A 22,628-nucleotide genomic window follows, 5' to 3' on the forward strand; every position below is an offset into this window, starting at 1 on the left:
AGACCTCCGCGACGGCTGCCGTGAAGGTCGACCAGTTCGTGATTTCGGCTTCATGGTTTTTGAACCAGAGGCCGGCTACATTAGTGACGTAAAAGTGAACGTTCGTGAGCTTGGCGCGGTCATCCCATTTATTACAAGAGCTCACTCGTTCGTACTCGGCGATCCAAACCTCGACGTCCTGGTCGTCGGTGCCGCTAAATATAGGTGGGTCGCGTTGTCGGGGCACGCCAGCACAGTGGATTGTCGTTGGCACGGGAGCAGCTTGCGATGGGCCAGGATCAGTCATGGTGAAAGCTGATGGTAGCGTCCGGCTGCGAAGTTCCAGGATGAACAGTACCCAGCGCCTCCACCGCTTAAAATGGGGGTGTTGGTCTTCGAGCAGGCTTGGACGTGGCGTTGGAGAAGGCTATTCGAAAAGCAGGTCTGGTTACTGGCGAGCGCGAGCTAGAGCGTCAACAACAACCACCACTCATCGTCGTCGTCTTTTCCCAGACATCGAAGCGCGGTCATTCGCCTTCAGTACACCCTCTTTAATTCATTGCCCACCCTTTGCTGGCGTTGTCCAAGTGTCAGCCGTCACCGGTGCGGCCAACAGAATTCTCCTCTTCCTTGGTTTCTGCCAGCGATCGCAAGTAATGATAGTATTTTTTCCACAATCAGACGCCAGCTGACGCGCGTACGTGTCATATATCGTGCGGCACATTATTTTATTTGAGCACGAGATCGCGAAATCGAATCCCTGCCGCGGCGGCCGCATTTCGATGGAGGTGAAATGCAAAAACGCCCGTGTGCTTGCGTTGCAGTGCACATTAAAGAACCCCAGGGGGTCAAAATTAATCCGGAGCCCTCCACTACGGCGTGCCTCTTAAAACTGGTCTTGGCATGTAAAACCCCAGAAAGAAAGAAGAAAGAACATTCTTTTATTTCCGGAGCCAGGGAGGTGACAAAAATCGAAATTTACCAGAGGGTTCGGTTCCGCTGCTCCCACCTTGTCGGCGCCTGCGGTGTATCACCAAGATGGCCAGATGTATGATGTTGTGAAGAAATTTAACTACATTACTCGCAGATCATTGTTCGTTATTCGCGATTGATAGGCAAGGTGTAAGTTTACGAACTGTTTGTTGCCCCTATCTGCCGGCCCTTTTCATAACTACGATTGGAATGCAAAGACTATAATAGCGATTGGCGAATATAGTAATTTTTGAGACTTCATTGAATACGAATCAAAATCAGATATCTAATAATTTTCGAATAGTATTCGAATGATGAATAGTGAGTTTCCTAATAAATATAAAACGATGTTCACATCCTGGTATTCATAAAGCTTGCAATTTTGTGCCATTGAAATGCACGTTATAGGACGTTGTTTATTAAAAGCACAAATTGAGAATTAGGAACAAATAATCAATTTGTTCACATACGCAGCACTCTTCGGAGAGTGCGCTAATGTTCGCTATTTAGCCTGTGAAGTCTGGCTCCTTGAGCAATGTAGCCTTCTCCACTACAGTTTTGTTTTCGTGTTTTATGTGTGTACTATGCATATTTATAATTCATCGTAAGGATCGTAACAACGCATACAAGACACGGACAAAAGGAAGGAAAATCGACAACACGGCGCTGACTCTCAAATGATATTTTATTGAAGGATCGTCTGACATATATACCAAATTCAAAGAACCATGACATGCGCAAGACACAGTGATACATCGAGGCCGAGGTGACAAACTAGGCATAATCAAGAGTTGCAGAAGTAATGAAATTCCTTGTCATGAAGAGCGATTGACGGTGGTGGTGAGATTCACCATCATATCCACAGTTGAGAGTCAGCGCCGTGTTGTCGATTTTCCTTCCTTTTGTTCGTGTCTTGTTTGCGCAGTTACGATCCTTACGATGAATTCCAACCAACTGGCCCAACTTGCCGTCTTGTTGCAGTATATTTATAATGTTTGTTATACTGTTTTATTGAGCATACGCTATGCCCGGGGGGATGATATTTATCATAATTTTGCCTGAATATTATGTTCGATTGCGCATAGTTGATGTTTCTAAATATACGAAAAATATTCGTATTTATGAATAGTGATTATTCGATTCGAATACCGTATCGAATAAGACACTATTCGATTCGTTATTCGAAAGTTGCGTTTATCCGCACGCCCTTGGTAAAGACTAAACATTCTGGAGTAACATGAGAGAACTTAAGAAAGTTCGGCGCTTGAACGTATTTAGCGCTGAAGCTTATCACTATTGCTGATGCATACATGAATAGCTTTTTATATGACACTTAAATACACGCTTCACGAAACCTTTGCTTCACATAGATTTCAGTATAAGCGTTGGATTAGCATAATTGTTTTGCGACGAGCCGCTTGGGCATGCCATTATAAAACTCCCCAATGCTCATTATATGGTGGGAATTTTATATAGTCGATCACCTCTCAACGATCATGACGCCGTTGAGGCAGCTGGGACACACTGTTGTTTAGTTGAACCAGGAAAGGCTGGGTTGTTGCGCTGTAAATCGACAGCCAATTTGAACTACAGTAGCCCTTTGCAGCTGTGTACATGGGGCTCTTGCGTTGCCCAGGGGGCGCTGCAAAAATGGTGCTAAAAAGCGCCCTCAATCCGAAACTGGGAAGTACCAAGCTCGGTCGTCTGCTTCGGCAAGCACGTTTACAATATGGACCCGCCACTTTCGGTTGTGTTGTACCACGGCTTGCAGCGAATATCGGGCGCCGAAGATTTTTCCATGGGTGGCATGCTGCGTAAAGGCAAGAAAGTATGTAACCCGAATACGTGTACGCCGTTCAAGAAATAAGCGGCGAAGTTTTCGCGCGGTGTCAATCGCAAGTGAAGCGAGTCACGCTCCTGCGAAGTTGAACTTCAGGTAAGGTTTGCACGCTGCTAGATTCAGGCGCACAAACGCGAGGAAATGCTTTCTATAAATGAATTCACAGCAGCGATAAGCAGACATGTGTACGGAACTGCTCGAGCGCACGACGGTACGCGCCGCGACGGCAGCGGTCTTTCAGCATGCCGCGGTGTACGAACTGCTCGAGCGCACGATCGTACGCGCCGCGACGGCAGCGGTCTTTCGACATGCCGCGAAACGGCAGGTCTCCTGCAATTTTTGTTGACTGCTTGCCGCTAGACAAGTAGTTATGCCTGCGCTGTAGTAGTGGCCATCTGTCTAGCAATTGATAAATAACTGATGCAATGCATACAAGCTCGCACTAACGTACGTACGAGCGAATCACGCTGCAGCGCGCGCTCGTGCACTGCTCGCTTGATGTAGCTTTTAATGACAGCGCTCGAACATCGATGTGCTGTAATCAATACTACCTTGCTGTGCTGCCTCAACGTGCTGGCTTGAGGTCAAGGATGAGCACATTCAACTCTCTAACCTGTGCTGCTCGTAGTGGGGTAGTGAATTGTCCCCGATACCAGCCCGACCATTTGTGGTCATTTGCACACACTTGGTCACTTAACCACTTCGCACCGGTCGAATTGTTAATTGTAGCTGTGGCCGGGTCTCGGATCGTGAATCACCAGCCATGCCTGCTGCTATGTCGGTCTCCCATTTCGCTTACCCAGCGCGACGAACTGCAGTTATCCAGCGCGCCCGACGCTCCGCAGCGTGAGGCCTTGAAGGAAAACGGTAGAATCTGATGTTGTGATTCAGGCCGTCTTGTTCATGGCAGCCCACGACGCGGCAATGACGACGGTGACGCTTTTTCTAGGCTGAGCTAGGTCTCTCCGGATCGGCGTCGCCGATGTCTTCTGCTTCCAGCATTACGTCCCACGGCACACGGAGAGTCCGTTTTTGTAAAACTATAGGCTGCGGCCAGCTCGCAGCCTGGTCGCCATGGTCTGTGAGAAGTGACGAGCCTTTTCGCACTCGAAACAGGGCAGAAAAAAGTGCGAATCGACGCAAAACGCGGACTAGAAACGTGCTTCGCCACAGCCAGGGCTCAATACTATCCAAGCTGGTACTACCCAGATGACGTTTTTCGCCGCCACCAGGCGCCGCTACTATACCTCAAACTCCAGTGCAAGACGCCCATACTGACTTTGCCTGTTGCGCAAGGGCAGGGCCGATGCATGCCCTGTGTATACCTTTCAAAAAACCCGCACTCTAGAAAATGAAATCACCTGAACTGGGCAGTTACCGTCCTATATAGATGAAGGAGAAAAGGGCGTGATAAAAGAGTACGCAAATTGTTCACCATCGCGTGTCTTATTTGAGTTTTTTTTTATTGTGAGCCACTGATGAAACGTCAATTTCTTGCTAAAATAACATCGCCACCATGAATGTCACCCTGCGAAGAGTTTTGCTCAGTGGTAGGGTATGGTGGCGTTAGTGAGAATAGGCGTGGTAGGTTGCGCCGCAGCGCATTGCTGCGGCTGGGTAAGGAACGACTGCCGCGTTGAGGGGTGTCCTTAAACCTGTACCGCCATTTAAAACGCGCCTCGAGAAATGTTCTCGAAGGAGTGGCGCGTGCCGAAATCCTCGTGAAGCACTGCAAATGTCCAGCTACAGTCTGCGGCCGAGCAACCAGCATAGAAACTACCGCGAAATGGCACAAATTGTGGACGCTGTTGTGAAGCACAAAGTGGCGCGCTTTCGCGACCGCTGCAAACCTCCAATATCCGAGGACATTTACGATGAAATACTGCTGCTCATGGAGGAGAAATTGGAGAGCGGCAAGGTGGCCAGTCTGCTGACAGTCAGCGAGAAGGCTAGGAAGTACTGGAGAACGCACGGCCGAGAGTTTGTGGGTAAGTGCACGTTTAGCACAGCTTACGTCGCTAAACCTAATACTTCGATGCTCCCTGCTTCCCGTGGCTGTCTGCTACTTGCGTTTTCAAAATTAACTGTTCGGTTGCGTTGAACTTCGTTTAACGAATCCCTTAGAGTTGATCACTTTTCGAAGGCGCTCAGCGTGTTAGTAAACAAGTGCTGCTATAATTGGCATGTGCGCGAGGCCTGCAGTAATGACAGCTTTGCGAGGAGCGACCGGCATGTTCCCAATACTTGTATCCTCTGCACTCGCCCAAGCCGTCTGCTAGCGTGTTTGTGCCTTTATGTAAAGCGTCGCGAATCGTTCTTTAGCTTGTTCAGCCACTTTAAGTGTCAGCATTTTCTTGATGCACGACGGCCAAGTTCACCTCATTAGTACCGTGGTAGTCGTACCCGGTATTCGTGTTTTCGTAGTCTGCTTTTCAGTGGGAGATTAGCTCGCGCGATCTAAATAAGAACGCATGTACACCGGATATGAAGAAAACGCGATTAATACGCTTGCTACATTCAAGCGCCGGAACTCGCATATCACACGAAGACGAACAAGCTCGCATGCGTAAAAGTGTCGTCGTAGGCGAATCAGTCTTTTTTTTTTTTTTTCCCTCGTATTGTTTCGATCAGCTTCGTTATGCGCGGTCCCGTGAGCAAGAACTTCTGAAATGCGATGAGAAATGAGAATATGCGCACACCATCATGACAATGCCATGTCAAGCCTGAATTTGTTCGCTTAATTTTGTTTTTGTGTGTTCTTGATTTCTCAATCATATGAACACACAATTTTTTTATTCAATAAATATGTCACACTCGTGTCATATTGATCTGAAATAATACGTTGCGCAGGTTGTTTGTTAGGAAAAGGGATCACTGATATATTTATTATGCTCATTTCTGTATAAGAGCTGCATATGTAGCTGTCGTAGACATATTTTTAACTCGTGGGAGATAAACTAAGCTCCTGGGGACATGATGACCATTGACTTTAATTAATTCTTTCAGCTCTTAAATCCTTCAGTCAAAATACACTCATAAAAAGTAACCTGCTTTCACAGACTTAAGCATTTCTTGTAGTCTTTTCTTGCTTTGAGCACTTTCAACATGGTTCGAAGCCAAAGAATTAGCCTACGGGGTCTGTCGCAAAACTAATTAAGTCCAGAAAGAGCGAGAAACATTAATGCTTTATTAGACATATAAATGGGTTGATATTGTTGACAGATAATCTTAAAATGCAATTCCTCCCTGTGGCATTATCAAAACAATTTCTCGATATATTTGGCAAGCATATAACTATTCCTTCACCTCACCTGAAAGGGGTTTGGATATATGCTACAAGATCATGATTATAGGAAATGGCAAACATTGTTCTGCAAGCACACTAACACAAGAAAATGCCTGTGGCAGCAACAGTTCTCTTTTCACAGTGACACTGCAGCTTGAGACTTTCTTTCAAGCTCAAGACTATTTAGTGGCAATCCTTCACAGTGCCTCTCGCTCTGGTACTGGGATTGATACCCACCACCTCCACCAGATTTCGTGTTGTGGTGATGGTGAAGAATCAATGTGTGCTGTAACTGTGAATCAAGAATCTAAAACTTTATTTGGCCAACTTGTGCCCAAAAAGACGAAGAGCACTCAAATTACGAGGATAGGGGGCGAGCACGGTCGTTGAATTTAAACTAACATGGGCCTAGTCCACCCGCGGCTTATACATGTACGTATCACTGTACATTCCAGAATGCACAGCACCATTTGCATCATGGGTACAATCTGATTAGAAGAGACTGTTTTGCTGTGAATCCAATGACAACACTCTAAGGAACTTCAGATGTATGTGCGTCCTGTGCCTTGTGATAACTTGGTAATAATTGCAGTGTATATCAGGCGAAAAGTGGTCGCTGTTGAAACGAAAAGCATTGTACGCATCACATTGGCATACACCGTATGATGACCAGCAGTCCATTTTAAAAACGTGTGGTGGCCTCCTCCAAGATCTTCAAGCCATTAATTGGCGGCAAGTGACCCTTTAATGCCTTATGCTCTCGTGTTATTTTCTCGAGGGGCTCTACTTGGTGCTCAATTTGACACTGAGCCGACATTGTCAGCAGCAGTCCTTGAAACTTGTGTGCACTAATACGAAAAAATTTAATTTGACCATCTTTCTGCGCTGTGACTTTCACAACTGCCAGATATCCTTCTGCAGTCAGGCTCAAGCTTGCGGATTCAATTCCCAGCCATCTCAGCTGCGTTTTGATTAGTGCAAACTGCGAGAACGCTAATGCCCTAGTATTTAGGTGCACGTTAAATAAACCCAGGTGTTCAAAATCAATCCCGAACCCTCGCCTGCAGCAACCCTTATATCCGCAGTGTTACTGTGGGGCATTAAACCAAGTGAATCAGTGAAACCTATAGAAATACGCTCAGAATCGGAAACAGGGACACGGAGTTGTGTATCTGGGCCAGTATCCACAGAAATGTTGTGGCGCTAAAACGTTCTGTAGAACAGAAGACGCCCAATCGTGATATTTCAGATATTGTGAACGAAGGCGGCCACCTAATAGCAAACAGCACTTATGAACAGGAAGTTTCGCGAATTTGGTCCCTGCAAATTGCACTTGTCTACACGTTGTCAGAGAATGTTGCTTTTAGTGCATCAATTTTACTTGACATGTATGTTTTCTCTTTGTTGTGTCGTGTTATCATGCTCGTTGATATCCACGTACGTGCAATAAAATGTTCAGTTGGTACTTGGCACTTTTTTCTCATCTGCTTCTTTCCTTCTATGTCACAGTGCTGCGCGGAATTGAAGGGATCTTCTGGACGAATAATAAGAGACGGGTACATTCATTGCGTTCTACTGGTGCTAACATATGGGGCAGAAACTTGGAGGTTAAGAAAGAAAGCTTGTGAAGAAATTAAGAACTGCAACAATGAGTGATGGCAGGGAAAATGTTAGGCGTAACGTTAAGAGACAGGGAGAGACCGTTTACTCTCTGGTGTGGACCAGAGACTAAACGGGGATAGCCGATATTCTAGTTGACATTAAGAGGAAAAAAATGGAGGCCATGTGATGTGTAAGGCAGATAACCGGTGGACCATTAGAGTTACAGAATGGATACCAAGAGAAGGGAAGATCAGTCGGGGACGGCATAAATTCAGGAGGTAATGTGATGAAATTAGGAAATTTAGAGGCATAACTTGGAATCGGCTGGCGCAAGACAGACGTAATTGGAGGGTTCTGGGAGCTGCCTTCTTGCTGTAGTGGACTTAAATAGGCTGATGAGGATGGAGAAATATTAACTGGTAATAGTGAATTCTGATTCTGCATTAGCAAAGCGGCCTCTCGTACTACAGTGGGGAGCCTTGTTAGCTGGAAAAGGTGGAAAACTGAAATATGGATGGTTAAGCCTCCCTGATGTTTCCGCAAGTGCTCGTCATGACACCATGGATTACGACAGTGTCTACTCCAGTCAAGTTGCCTGTTCATTTATAAAGTCAGATTACAGTGCATAACTAATAAAAATAAAGGTTTAGCCTAGCACGGTTTGATAACTTTTTCAGGACTAGAATGGAGAAGTAAGTGAAGATTCTTTGAAATTCGTGATGTCACTTTTATGCACAGGCACTGAGGTTTTGGCACAAGTTCTTAGAAAAAGGGAAGCTTTCGTTTCATTTTTGTTTATTAGTGAATCCCCTGTCAATCAAATGAACAAAAATAGAATAAATAAACAAGCATACACGGCCCCGTATTCAGAAATGCATTTTAACTTGAAGGCCATGCTTGACTTGGTCTGAATGATGCCGGGCGTGAACGCTGTGAAAGAAGCACAATGAGCGTCTTGTTAACACCAGGCGTTATCTAGATCAAGTCAAGCGTGGCCCTCAAGTGAAGGTGCACTTCTGAATATGGGGGTAAGTGTTACTCTACAGTTTCTCATAGATATCAAATCAAATAACCTCCTTAAGCAACCCACAAATAATGAGAGACACCATACGGGGGACTGTGAAATAATTTTGACCACCTAAATTCTTAAGCGCATGCTTAAATCGAAGGAGAAGAGTGTTTTTTGCATTCCGCGGCCATCAGAATACAGCCACTGTGGCTGCGAATGAAACACCTGACATTTCCCTTTAACATTACCACCAACTAGCCCAGACCTGCTCCTTAACTTTATGGGAACCTGAATGATCAGACATTGAGTGTGGAGCATCTCACCTCACTATGGCATCTTTAATAGCCTCTGTACTTCTTTGGACACTAAACCCAACGAATCGTTAACCACTCAGTCTATTCATGGAACCACATTCACTTGTGGATTTCTACAAAACTCATTTGGTAACAGGACAGCTGCCAACTCCCCCAATATTTCTATAGTGTTTACGAATTTGGGCTTGTTCTGAAATTTTACGAATGTTTAGTCAAGTTTAACGAAAAATTAGTTATGTTTGTGAAAGGGTTCCTCTCGTTGACCTGACCAGACCCTTGGAAGTCTTCTGATGAAAGGATACCAGAGCAGTATCTGCTTCAAGCAAGTTCGTTTTGAGAAGTTTCTGAAGGAGACGAAATTGCCAACAGAATGAATTAATGAATTTTGGAGTTTCAAGTGCCAAAACCACGATCTGATTATGAGGCATGCCGTAGTGGTGGATTCCGGATTAATTTTGACCACCAGAGGATCTTTAACGTGCCCTCAATGCACGAGAGAAGGGCATTTTTGCATTTTGCCTCAATCGAAATGCGGCCCCCGTTGGCCGAGATTTGATCCCGCGACCCTGTGCTTAGCAGCCCAACAGCATAGCCGCTAAGCCACCACGGCAGGTGAAATTGGCAGCAGTAATGTCGATGAAAAAAATCGCTGTCTGTTGCTCGTCAATTTGTGCTGTTTCAAGTTTGCTGCTGGTTGCGTAAAGACAAATCATTGTTAATAAGGTTCGTGTACATCCCACAAAACTTAGGTGCTCAACAAAACTTGTTTTAAAATGCGTGCTATTATCCCCCCTCCCTCCTTCCCAATGTAGTGTCTGCGGGATATTTACAAATTATAAAGGTGGTAAGTTAGCATGTACATACTAGAAATGGCATTCACAAACGTAACGCTGCCGCATTCTGGACACCTCGCAGACCTGGTGGACCTCCAGGAGCAGTTGGGCCGTCCCTCCAAGGGCATCCTTCTCAAGAATGGCCGGGCGCTGCTGTCCGAGTCGCTGGCCGAGGAACTGGTCGTGCGGTACGTGGCCGAGCGGGGTCCCCAGACTGTGCAGCGCGACATGCAGTCCCTGTTCGAGCTTCCCCTGCCCCTGATCCAGGCACACGTGCAGCGGTCGGCCAACGTGCGCCTCGCCAAGGACCGCCGCTATATGCGCCTCAAGTTTGAGGAACGCATGAGCGAGCTGCGGCAGAACGTGCTGGCCGAAGCCACCGCGGCGGCCACCACCACCACCTCGTCGGACACCAATGGCAACGGCTTGCCTTCAAGCGCACCAGTTGGAACAGGTGAACTCTTTCGATACAATCTGAAACAGTGGCACTGAAATGAAAACACTTGCACCAGAGGACAAGAACTTACTGCCAACTGCACATTTACTGCGAGAATACTCTTCTCAGAAGAAGCATGCTTACACTGATACAAGAGAAGGTTAGGAGTTGCAATGAAAAAAAGGCTATCTCTTTGTCTGGCAGTGCAAGAGAGGACGTACTTGCACACTTAGTTTTGGCTGTTCTCATGTAGAATGCCTCGATCATTTCTCTTTCATTTTCCTTATTTACTTTCCTCAAAAGGCTGATCTTCCCAAACACAGGAGTGGAGGTGTTATTTTTACAGTGGCCAGCTTAATGGCTTCCATAACCAATTCTCCAGGTGAAGAATGTCGCGCATGGTGCTAGTCAGCTGTGCAGTAATGAGATAGAGAAGTAGACGAGTTGATGTTTATGCATTTTTGGGAATGGTGAAAAGGATGCAGGACAAAAAAAAAGGAATTGCGCACATATAGGTTTGTTTATTCGTTTCATCTGTTCTGTGTCTTTAGTACCATTCAGACAAGGTTTGGCTTTATGCTGAGGCTAGATTACACAGTATAAACAGTGGTCTAGCAGTGTCATGTCAGACGCAGCTAATCAGGATGCTCATGTACCTGGGAACGTGCTGATTTTAAGAGGCATCACTGACACAGAACAGCTTGACCACACTTCTGTGCTGGCAGGCAGCAGTGACTAGCTGCCTCTAAAGCCAGATACCCACGATGAGCAGCTGAGGCTTAAGGGGAAGCTTTAACTTGTGGCCAACACTGACTTCCCCCTTCATATTGAATACTTTTTATTTTCTTGAAAGGTCAAGAGCGAGGCGAGGACTAAAGGCATACGTGCCTGACAGAGGTTCCCGCCCCCATGTGAAACTCAGAAAAGCTGTCATTAGAGCTCTCATTTTCCCCACCCCAAATGAAAAGATAGAAATGGACTGGAATGGAAATGGAATGGAAAAAAAGGCAAAAGAATCTTTTCCATTTTTGTCACCCCTACCTCTTGGAACAACTGGAGAGGGCGCTGTTCTGGTGGTTATTTCTGTGTCTCGTTTAACACTGTTAAATGTGCACGGTACAGTAAAACCTTGCCAATTTGAAGTCCGCCAGACCACAAAATTTCTTCAAGTTAAGCGCATTTCTGAATTACCTGGAAAGAAGAGAAAAAAGATGTTCCTGTGCAAAAGGAGGGCAATACTGCGCGACACAAGCATGTCGCGTTTGTCTTCTGTGTAGTAGGACAGCTTGAAGTAGCCATTACGTCAAGCACGGTGGGTACGGCAGTTCGCTACGCCAAGGGTCATGTTCTGTAGCCCGCTAATGATGCGCAGCCTCTCACAATCACCACCGCTATGATCAACAAAGCTGTGGAAGACGTTCAGGGACTCGGTAACAGTTGATGAAGCTGCTTGTGTTGCACCAGTTGGCTCAACAGTTAGTAAAATGGTATATTCGGTTATCAAAATGCCCATGCAACACACATGGTTTTGAAAGCCACCTTTTTTATCCTTGTCTGTTGCAGGAAGTGTGGCCATTACAACTCCAGCCCCGGCCGATCTGCCCGTGCTCCTGATTAAGCCCATGCCCAAGCGCAAAGCGAAGCCCAAGAGCCAGGAGCAGAAGATGCGTGACGCAGTTGCGACAGCTCGTCCCATTGTGACAGCACAGGCATCGCCCCCCATCACTTCCTGGGAGGTGAGTTTGCCTTTGTTGTGCACTGGTGGCTTCAGTGGCATTTTTCAGTGCACCCGTACGCCCATCCGTCTGTAGGCCATGCATCATTACTGGCTGACTCACATTGCCTTTGTAACTATGTTTGAGTGCTTGCACGGAGGTGGCCTAAATCTTGTTTTCAGCGCTCATAACAGTCCTAAAGCACTAACTGCAGTGATAAAGAATCCTTGTAGAAGGGAATTTCTAAGACCTATTAGGTATTGACGTTACTGTAAGGGTGAATTATGTGTTTCATAATCGAAGTACAGTATAGACCACTTATAACATAACTGATTATAGTGCAAGACCGGATATAGTGCGATCTCTTCAGACTCCCGTTAATTTTCCCATAGCACTCCATGTATACACGTATCGCTTATAGTGCAGTTGCGGGAAACGAAATGCCGGTTACAATGCGGCTGCCTGGGAGTACGGAAGTCAACGGAGATGGCGAACGCTCCCCTCAAACGGGTGCCTCAAGGAGTGCTCGAGGATGAAAGAGAGACGAAGTGGAGGAGAAGGGCACGTGGTGCGAACGAACAGCCAGTGAGGCTGAAACCTGAATCTTGAGTGCGAGTCGTGAAATATCACGGCGTGGCACAGGGGCGTAGCCAGAAATTTTTTTCGGGCGGGGTTCACCGGCCCGACCGGGGGGGGGGGGCAAGCTTCTGCTTTCGTTTACGTCACGTGATCGATAGTAAATATCGGTAGTTTAAGCAGACTCTATACATGTATATCAAAGACATGGGACCGCCCCCCCCCCCCTCAAGTGCGCGTGTGCTTGTGAAGAAATTAAGTAAAAAGTAAAGTAAGCTCAGTAAATAGAGTAAGTACGACAGGTACAGTGGGCGTTTGGAGCAACGGTCTCTCAACGCACCACTGAATGGACCAGTCTTCGAAAACGCATCATTGAGACGACCCGTGCGATCGGAGGAGACATTATTAATTGTTCATTTCCGTTAAGCGTAGATGGCGTCGTCCTCGTCGGGGCAAAGTGAGTTTCACAAGTCAAGGATGGCTATACGCGTGAAAATGCACGTGTGACCAGGCTATACCTACTCCCGTAGCAATAGCTTGTTCGCTGCGTCTTTGCGCTAGAAAACTTAAATACGCGCAAAAACGCGTAAGGCTTTTTTTTTTTCGAAGCTTTCGTCGCCCTGCTCCCTCATACGACAGGGTTGAATTTCCTGCGGCAAGTACGTGGGCCGCTGTGTCTTCCGCTGTGTGCGAGCGTGCAGCCGTCATTTGCCTTTACGTCAACAGATTCAGAATTGTACAGAATATTTCACCGCACAGCATAGATATGGTATGTGTACGCATTTTAAGTAGTGCGTGCAACTCATTTCTGCTTCACTTACGCCGGTGCAAACAGGAAGCAGCCTTGTACCTCACAGAATCTCGACTGATTGGTGTACTAGTGATGCAGGAATGAACTCCGGTCTTGTTCAGTGCATAGTGCACATAATGAATTTCTCAGGATGCGTGAACTCCGACGAGAACTGTCAGCGCCTGCAACAAGAGTTTACTTACGCTGTACTGCGCACAGCAGTAATCCATGCTTGTCGGCTGTCTGTTTCGTGCATTCTGTTGCGAGTCGGTGGAATTTCACTGCTGTCATCAACCCCTTCGTGTGTACTTTGCTGGTTTTTGATTCCACAACAAAACAGCAACTACCAGCCTTCCGTAATTGCTGGTTTGGTATTCAACAACACAACAGTAATTACCAGCCTTCCGTAGGGGCGCAATCGCAAACAAGATACGTTTCTCACGCAGACTAAGCCTACGTTCACACTTGGGAAGCGGCAAGCGGGCGGAAAGGCCAAAGCGGCCGGAAAATTTTTTCCGCGCCTGTCCAAGTTGTTCACATTTGTTTTGCTACCGCCGCGGCCGTCACTGCCGTTTTCGTCCAGATCCATCTCGTCTGCATACGTTTGTCGGCGTGGTGGCGCTCATTATCGCATTATTTCGAGCGGTATGTTCATTCTTTGACCCACGTACCGTCATCAAAAATGATCATTTTACGCAACTTTGCGTGTCATCTGCGACCTTCGGTAAATTCCTCGTTGGCGTTCCGTAATTTTCCTCACACGGGCGCGGTAGCGCTGAGTTACAGGTTGGTGCCTAGGCGGGATCATATTTCTTTAATAGCTTTTATTTACAAATTGTAATATCATTTCATCATTTCGTATTGTCAGCGCCTCCAGGACACCAAAGGGGCAACGGCTACACCACAGCTAAAACCCGGGCTGGCCCTTGTGTTGGGGCTCGCCAAAACCTGCGCGTCCTACGTGAGACCTACGCTCCCAATCTATCGTCGCGACGAGAAAAGCACCCCGCGACTTCTGCAACATATCGTACACGTGCGAGGAGAATTATGGAGCGCCAACGAGGAATCTGCCTAACTATTGTCTGCTGTGGAAGTGGAAGAAGAAATAGCTTTTATACTTCTACCTACTTGTTTTCTAGAAATGGACAATAAATTAACGGAAGACGCGGACACCTCGGAAACGGCGGTGGTGGGTTCGCCTGGCTTTGCAAAAGCGCGAGAAGTTGGGTCATGCCAAGGCTTCGTTGTCGCACCTCCGGTCGCGCGACGTTGAATACTATTGCGAGTATTGCTGAAAGTACGTTTTAGTGCCACTCTTGTCGTAGAGCAAGGGCTGGTTCTTGATTGCGTCGATCAGCATTACAGCCTACACTTTTGGTGCCATGTTCAATTTTACGACCGGTTGTTTACATGCTCAACGCCTCCTATAAAGTCTTTATAGGAGGCGTTGACATGCTAGTGTAGCTTTCAGTGAAGCAGAACGACTTTACGCCGCGTTTCTGCTTCGCCATGGTGAAAAAATCGGCCCGAGACCGATTTGGCTCGCAGCCTGTTTTTCTGCCTGTTTTGCCGCCTAGGTGGGCGGATTTTTGCAAGATTTTGCCACTTCCAACAGCTTCGAGACCAAGTGTGAACGTAGCCTAAGACCCTGCGCGAGCGCAGCCTAACCGGCACCTGAAGGGCAGCGGCGGAAATGTATACCGGAGATTTCGACCACCTGGGGTCTTTAACGTGCACCTAAATCTAAGTAAACGGGCCTCGAGCGTTTTTGCCATCATCTAAAATGCGGTTGCCGCATTTGTTGCTTCATTTGTTGTGCATTTATTGCTTCAGAATGCGGCCGCCACATTCTCGCCCAAAACTTCACAGATTGTCAAAACAGCGTGACAGTTTTTTCCATATGCAGACATGATTCGCTGTAAATTACCAACCCAAATGGAAGCGCCCAGGAATGAAATTGTGATAGTAGCACCGGTTTCATGAATCATGTCAGCGCGAAGTGATGAGAACAAAGGGTGGGTAAGGGGGGGGGGGTTGCGGAAAAAATTTCGGGGGGGAGGGTTTGAACCCCCCCAACCCCCCCCCCCCCCCTGGCTACGCCCCTGGCGCTGCATAGCGAGCGAGGACCACGAAACTGGCAACGCCGGCCAACGCGCGCTTCACGGTAACGGCAGTAAACGAAACTTTACAGAGCGGGCGGCGCCGGCACAGCACGGCGAAGGGCGCACGCGGAGACCGTGGAATGTTGGGAAGGAGGGCGACAGGGAAGAGGATTTCGCCTCAGCAACTCCGCCGCTTCGGTGGCTCCCCTCGCCCTCCCTCGTAGCTCCCTCACTTTCGACTGTCACCGTGCGCGCCTGCCGGCCGGCCCTGCTTCAGCTCCCCGAAGTATTGTTTTCTGCCGTTATCGGGAAGCGGGCGTTTGCCGGCGTGGGCAGTTTCATTGGCCGGCCTGGGACAGCGCCGCTGCTTCCCGCTTCGCCGTAGCCACAGTGTGCAAGGTCAACACATGACTAGAAAGCAGAGGAAGCATAAAGGAGAAAGAAGGGTTCACTGCCATTTTCTACGCGTGGCTATGGTAGCGTCGCTGAGACGTCGGCATGTACACGCATGTTCCGGCGCAACGCAGAATCGGCGACCTTGCCATTTGAGAGAGGGTGAAATTTCCGCCGCGTTCTTTTTCTTTTTTTGTTTTGTTCGCGCGCGACATTGAGGGGTCTCTCCTAAGCTTTTACTCTATGGCGGTGCCGGAGCAATGCCGGTCGGAGGCGCCGCCCCGTGATTTGGTTCGAATTAACGAGATTCGACTGTACATTGAATGTAAACGTTTTAGCCGCATTCCTCGACTGTCACATATGCGTGGTGGCTCGGTGCACATGTTTTGCATATGTGCGGGCCTTGAAAATTGTTGCTTTGGTTATAGTGCCCTACCTGCTGCAGGAGCGTACGTATTTGCGGATGAAGGTGTACATGCTGCGCCAGTAGTAGCGTAGGCGAAGCCGTGTGTAGGTCTTCGACACTCCACCGTGACCACACTGGGAGTCGGAGTGAAAAGCGGAGCATAAATCATTTCAAAGGTGGCGGGGAACGACTAACAGCCAGTCCGTTGCTCCGAGGCGCTTATAGTGCGGATATTCGCGACTCCGGCGAATTACGTTATAAGCGGTCTACATTGTGGTAGTGGTGACGTAAATGCGATTCTGTGACGATGCAGACGGGGAACCATAGACTATTGCTACAAAAAGCTGCAGTGTTGCCAGAAAGGCTAACATCGATTGTGATAGCAAATTATTAGACAGTTAAATGAAGTGTAAAGTGGGTTTATTTGGGTCATAGAGCGGCAGCGACAAACGCAGCATCAGCAGGTAGGGCGTAGCCAGAGAGCGAACTGGGTACCAGCCACACGATGGCAACGGGGCTGTTCAGAGTGCCGATCTTCTTCCTCACAATCACCCCTTGGTATGGAAGAGTAGCCATCCTGGGCGACCTAGGGAGAGTTCAGCGGGTCATAGTACGGCTTGATCCGGTGAATGTGTACAGTCTCTCGCCCGCGACGACGGAGATCGGAAGATGGCGACACGGGTTCCAGGCGGGACCCAAAGCCACACGAGGGAGTGGATGGCGAAATGGTGGGAAGGCAATTTGAGGTCATGAAGCTGTTTTTGGTGACACTGTTGAGCAGACGTCAACGAATGGGCAAGTTGTCGGCATTTCTCGGCATGCTGAGCGACCGTAGCAACAGGTGAGCAGTCGGCAGGGTCCGGCCTGTACGGGAGAACCGTATCAATTGTGCTGGAGGGCTCGTGGCCATAAAGCAGAAAGAATGGCGAGAACCCGGTAGTGGCTTGGGAGGCAGTGTTATATGCGTATGTGATGAAGGGAAGTACAAGATCCCAGTTGGAGTGGTCTGACGCCACATACATTGATAGCATGTCACCAAGAGTTCTGTTGAATCGTTCTGTTAAGCCATTCGTCTGTGGGGGAAAAGCGGTAGCTATGCGGTGAATAATTTGGCATTCCGATAGGAGTGACTGCAGCACGTCCGAGAGGAATACGCGATGCCGATCGCTCAGCAGTTCACAAGGTGCGCCATGGCGGAGAACAAAGTTGTGCAGAATGATTGAGGCGACGTTTTTTGCTGATGCGGCAGGTAAGGCGGCGGTTTCCGCGTATCGTGTCAAATGATCTACGGCGACGACAATCCATCGGTTGCCAGCGCCAGTAGATAGAAGAGGCCCGTATAAATCAATGCCAACACGGTCAAATGGGTGAACTGGGCAGGGAAGTGGCTGGAGAGGTGCGAGACGCACTTGCGTCGCTGGCAGGCAATGCAGGAGCGTACGTATTTGCGGATGAAGGTGTACATGCTGCGCCAGTAGTAGCGTAGGCGAAGCCGTGTGTAGGTCTTCGACACTCCACCGTGACCACACTGGGAGTCGGAGTGAAAAGCGGAGCATAATTCATTTCAAAGGTGGCGGGGAACGACTAACAGCCATGTTCGGCCGTCATTGTGGTAGTTGCGGTGGTATAAAAGTCCGTCGCGGATGGCGAAATGCTGGGCCTGTTGGCGTAACGCTCGAGTTTCTGCAGCCGCCGGAGGGTTGGGCAAAATATTGAATATCATGACGATCCATGGGTCTTTTCGTTGCTCTGAGGCCATGTCCATGATGTCAAGGGGTGAGATATCATGACAGTCGGTAGAAGTACTGGCGGCTGAAGTAACTGGGAAGCACGAGAGGGCATCGGCGTCAGAGTGGCTGCGTCCAAAGCGATAGACGACACGGATATCATATTTTTGAAGGCAGAGGGCCCACCGAGCGAGGCGACCTGTCGGGTCTTTGAGGTTAGATAACCAGCAAAGAGCGTGATGATCTGTCACTACGTCATAGGGTCGACCGTAGAGATATGGGCAAAATTTTTGAAGTGCCCATACGATGGCCAGGCACTCTTTTTCTGTTAGTGTAATTGGCCTCACGTTTTGTAAGGCCACGACTGGCATAAGCGACCACGTATTCGGCATTAGTGTTCTTACGTTGTGCGAGCAGGGCACCAAGGCCTACACCACTGGCATCAGTGTGGAGTTCTGTAGGTAGGCTTGGGTCAAATTGGCGCAAGATTGGCGGAGACGTAAGTAGGTGGCGAAGAGTTGTAAACACATCCTCAGAGGCTTCCGACCAATTAGAAAGTTCATTGTCGCCTTGGAGAAGTTGGTTGAGGGGTGCGATCACAGTAGCGAAATTGCGAACGAATCGTCGAAAATAGGAGCATAGTCCAATGAAGCTGAGTAGTGCTTTGAAGTTAGTGGGCTTCGGGAATTTGGATACGGCACGAAGTTTAGCAGGGTCGGGAAGAATGCCTTCTTTGGAGACAACGTGGCCTAGTATAGTCAGTTTTCTAGCTGCAAATAGGCACTTTTTCAAGTTAAGCTGGAGACCAGCATTCCAGAGGCAGGTCAAAACTTGATGTAAATGGCGAAGATGGGTCGGAAAATCTGGAGAAAACACGACAACGTCATCGACGTAGCAGAGACAAGTATGCCACTTCAGGCCGCGCAGGATGCCGTCCATCATACGTTCAAAGGTGGCGGGTGCGTTGCAGAGACCAAATGGCATTACAGTGAATTGGTACAAGCCATCTGGTGTTACAAAGGCGGTTTTTGGACAGTCAGCGTCAGCCATGGGCACCTGCCAGTAGCCAGAGCGGAGATCTAAGGAGGAAAAGAACTCTGCTCCTTGTAAACAGTCAAGTGCGTCGTCTATATGTGGCAACGGGTATACATCCTTTCGAGTAATCTTGTTAAGCCTTCGATAATCAACGCAAAATCGTATGGTGCCATCTTTTTTCTTAACTAGGACGACTGGTGATGACCAGGGACTACTAGAAGGCTGCATGACACCACGTTTGAGCATATCATTCACCTGGTCATTGATAACGCATCTTTTGCTCACCGATACTCGGTACGGACGCTGCCGAAAGGGTGCATGGCTTCTGGTGTTGATAGTGTGCAAAACAGACGTTGTGTGGCCGAGTGACGTTTCTTGACAGTCAAAAGAAGAAGAGAAGCCTTGGAGCAAGTGAAGAAGTTCGGCTCGCTGCATCGTCGTAAGGTCACTGGCAATAGACAGCATAAACGAACGTGGCAGTGACTGAGGAGGTGATTCTTCGAGTGCGGCAAGATAAGCGGAGTCTTCCATTGTGCCAAAGATTGAAGGTGAAGCCAGTGGCTCTGCTCTCCCAAGGCTTTCATGGCGGTGTAAAGTAATCGGTTGAGGGTCAGTTTGTTTTCGCCAAATGCAAGCCTCCAGGACTGATTTTATTTATTGCAAATTTAAAATCTTCAGAGCGACCTATTCCCCCAAAAATTTACTGCAATTGTTTAAGTGACCATAAAGTGACAAAAAGTATTTTCCATTTTCCGTAGGCAAACATGCATTGTTTATTCGTGAATGCAGATGGGCTTGCATAAATACACTAGAACCTCGTTGATACAATCGCGTTTCATATGGTTTTCTGGCGCCAACGCTCGCGATTGAGAATTCGAGAAATGATTTAGTGCAGGTATGCTTATTTTTTACTGGATCATATGTTCCTAAAAAACATTCTCTTTTGGCATGAGCGTCAAGTATATCGCCAAACTGTGATCGTACGGTATGTTTTAGCTGCTAGATCCCATGGAAACAAGAAAAGGTGTGTGGCATGCTTGATTGAGTGCAGGGGGGCTGTTCTGTAAGAGTCCACCTAGTGGACTGTCCACTTTGGCTGTCGCCATTGGCTCAGGCCTCACGAGCGCGAAGGGTGCAGTCTTCTTTGCGCTCGTGAGGCCTGAGCCAATGGCGACAGCCAAAGTGGACAGTCCACTAGGTGGACTCTTACAGAATACCCCCCCAGTAGGCACCTGCAACGGCAGCTAACCCACAGTACTCTCCTGCCCGTGTCATGTGACAATGCCACCACTCAGTTTTCTATTTGGGTACCAGCTAATCTCCTCGCAGATCGTCACATGTCGCCATACACAGCTATCGCCGCTAACCCATTGTGATAAGCATTTTCACCTATCTGTTTCGCATCACATGTGGCATACGAAGTCCGCTGCATAACCCAAACCCAAGGAATAACCCAAACGCACTCCTGTTCCCTGCGGCAGGTGGTGCAAAGTGAGTCATGTTCCACTCGGGCAGCTTCGGGGCAACGTATTCCTCCATTGCCCATCAGCTCGATTTCATTTAGGTTTCCCATCACCTTTATAAAACAATAATGCATGTCCCAGGTTGCTCAGGCCCCACAAGCTCGACGCGTGTCAGTCGGCATCTTGTGCCGCAACGATTCTCGCCGAGTGGCATTGTCAAAACTTCCCACCAATTTGCACGCCTGAAGAAGCTGCTGACCCAGGCTGAATTCAAGGAGCGCGAACGAAAGCTTGCCAAAGCCATGAAAACGATAATGCGCTGTGCATCTCGGGTCGATCAGGCCTCACCAGATGAGCGCTCGTCGATGTCTCATGCTGCAGCGCTTTGCGCTGTGTTTCACAGCAGGTTTCCACCACAATTGAGTCTGCTACATTTTATTGCGATAGTAATTATGTGGACATTGTAGGCAAATTTCTGCCGTCGTCGTCCTCGTGAGGTTCCGTATAAAGTCCACGGGCGATAAAATCGTCGCCACGCGCCGTACACTATATGTGCGAGTGAAAGCGATCGAGTGAGGGTGAGCCAGCAATCGTGGCACGCTCGCGCAAGGGCGGGAAGCGGGAAGGAAGCGCGCAGTCTTTCAGTCGCACACAATGCTCCGACGGCAGGGTGGGGAGTGGAGGGGCCGTGCTTTACTGTGGCCGCATGTTCACGCTGGGCCGGAAGGCTCGGGATAAAGACGGGGGGAGGGGCGTTCTGCACTGCTAGTGCCCGCCCGCGCGGCTGTATCTTGAGACCCATCTGCGGTGGGGGCAGACCGCCCTTCCTGTGTTCTCGCGGCATAGTTTGCATTGATGCGAGCATCGGCACAAAGCTCAATTTGCTTGCTGCTGCTGCTGCGCTCACTCACTCCAGCATTTTGACAGCCAGTTTCCGCAGTCATCGAGTGAAATGCGTTCATGTTTGCTTGTGCACGCATGACACCATGCTTGTAAATTTAGTTAGTGTGCCTATGTTTGCAAGTTTATACAGCCGATAAAACTGCTGAAAATACCTGTATTTTCAGCGGGGGCTATGCTTAAATCCATAGGGCCACTAGTGGTCCCTGCGTCCACGGAGAGCCAGACCTTCTCGCCAGCAAAAAAAAAAAAAATCCTCAATAATAGGCCATTTACTTTCTTCTGTTTTCTCATATTTTACTTTGCCTGCAATGGTCCAGCTGATCAATCACATTGGGCACGCTTCCTGAAAATGTTTGGAGAAAATTATCAGCTGCTAGCTGACAGTCACGGTGATATTTAGTATTTTCGTGTGTGTGGGAGATTGCGAGCGCGCGCTTTCATTTATGGAACGGCTTGGACACGAGCGTTCCAGTGCGCGCATGTTGGCCCAAGTTTATAAGAACATTAACCCCACGAAGTTCTAGAATTGAAAATCTTTTAAAGCATGCCTTTGGAAATGTCAGCGCACCTTTCGCATCAAAAGTTTATGAGAACTTTATACCCATAAAGTTTCGTAATTGAAATCCATGCGCTCCGTATATTCCGCGGCCGCTGCGAGATGCCGTAACGCGCCCGCTCGCTATCGAAAAGCCGTTGAAAGTTTGTGCTCGGATGGGGCTCCTTGCGTTACGTGACTCCAGGTGCAAGTGCGTTGTCACGAAATCCAGCCCGAGTTCGCAATGTTCGTGCCGAAATGTCTTTTCGAGCGTGAAAAGGACATTGTAGACAAAATGCAGAATGATTGTCGGCGTACGTCAGTGGTAGTTTTGGTCGGCGGTGCATGCCAGCACGAAAAAATTTCGGGGGGGGCTGAAGCCCCATCAGTCCCCCCCCCCTGGCTACGCGCCTGAGTGACTGGCAGTGACTTGTGGCCTGTTGAACTATGATTTTCGTATTCTGGGGGTGAAAACAATTCCTTGAAAGCTCCCTTTTTTGAAAAGTGCTTCAGTTGCCCTTTAAGAGAAAGCTTTAGCGCGGTCGCTCCGATCTAAATACGTGTAAAAGGAGAATTCATTTTTTTCAGCCACCACTGGCACCAAATTTGAGAAGGTTTGTTGCATTTAACAGAAAAACTTAAAATCTAATAACTGTTGGTTTCAAATTTTTTGTTTAGGTTGTCAATTTTTTTATTAAAATTGGCGAAAATT

The 22,628-nt window shown here is 48.2% G+C and overlaps 1 protein-coding gene across 1 annotated transcript in view; it reads left to right on the forward strand.

The window, feature by feature from the left end:
* Positions 1-4,418: 4,418 nt before the first annotated feature.
* The window catches only part of LOC119453744 (uncharacterized), a 66,044-nt gene continuing 47,834 nt past the window's right edge, over positions 4,419-22,628 (forward strand). The window contains exons 1-3 of the mRNA XM_037715807.2: positions 4,419-4,779; positions 9,918-10,289; positions 11,835-12,007. Coding sequence (XP_037571735.1) covers positions 4,527-4,779; positions 9,918-10,289; positions 11,835-12,007 — 798 coding nt within the window. The 5' untranslated portion in view covers positions 4,419-4,526. The remainder of the gene's footprint in view (positions 4,780-9,917; positions 10,290-11,834; positions 12,008-22,628) is intronic.

Source organism: Dermacentor silvarum, chromosome 5, assembly GCF_013339745.2.
Source record: "Dermacentor silvarum isolate Dsil-2018 chromosome 5, BIME_Dsil_1.4, whole genome shotgun sequence".
Lineage (NCBI taxonomy): Eukaryota > Metazoa > Arthropoda > Arachnida > Ixodida > Ixodidae > Dermacentor > Dermacentor silvarum.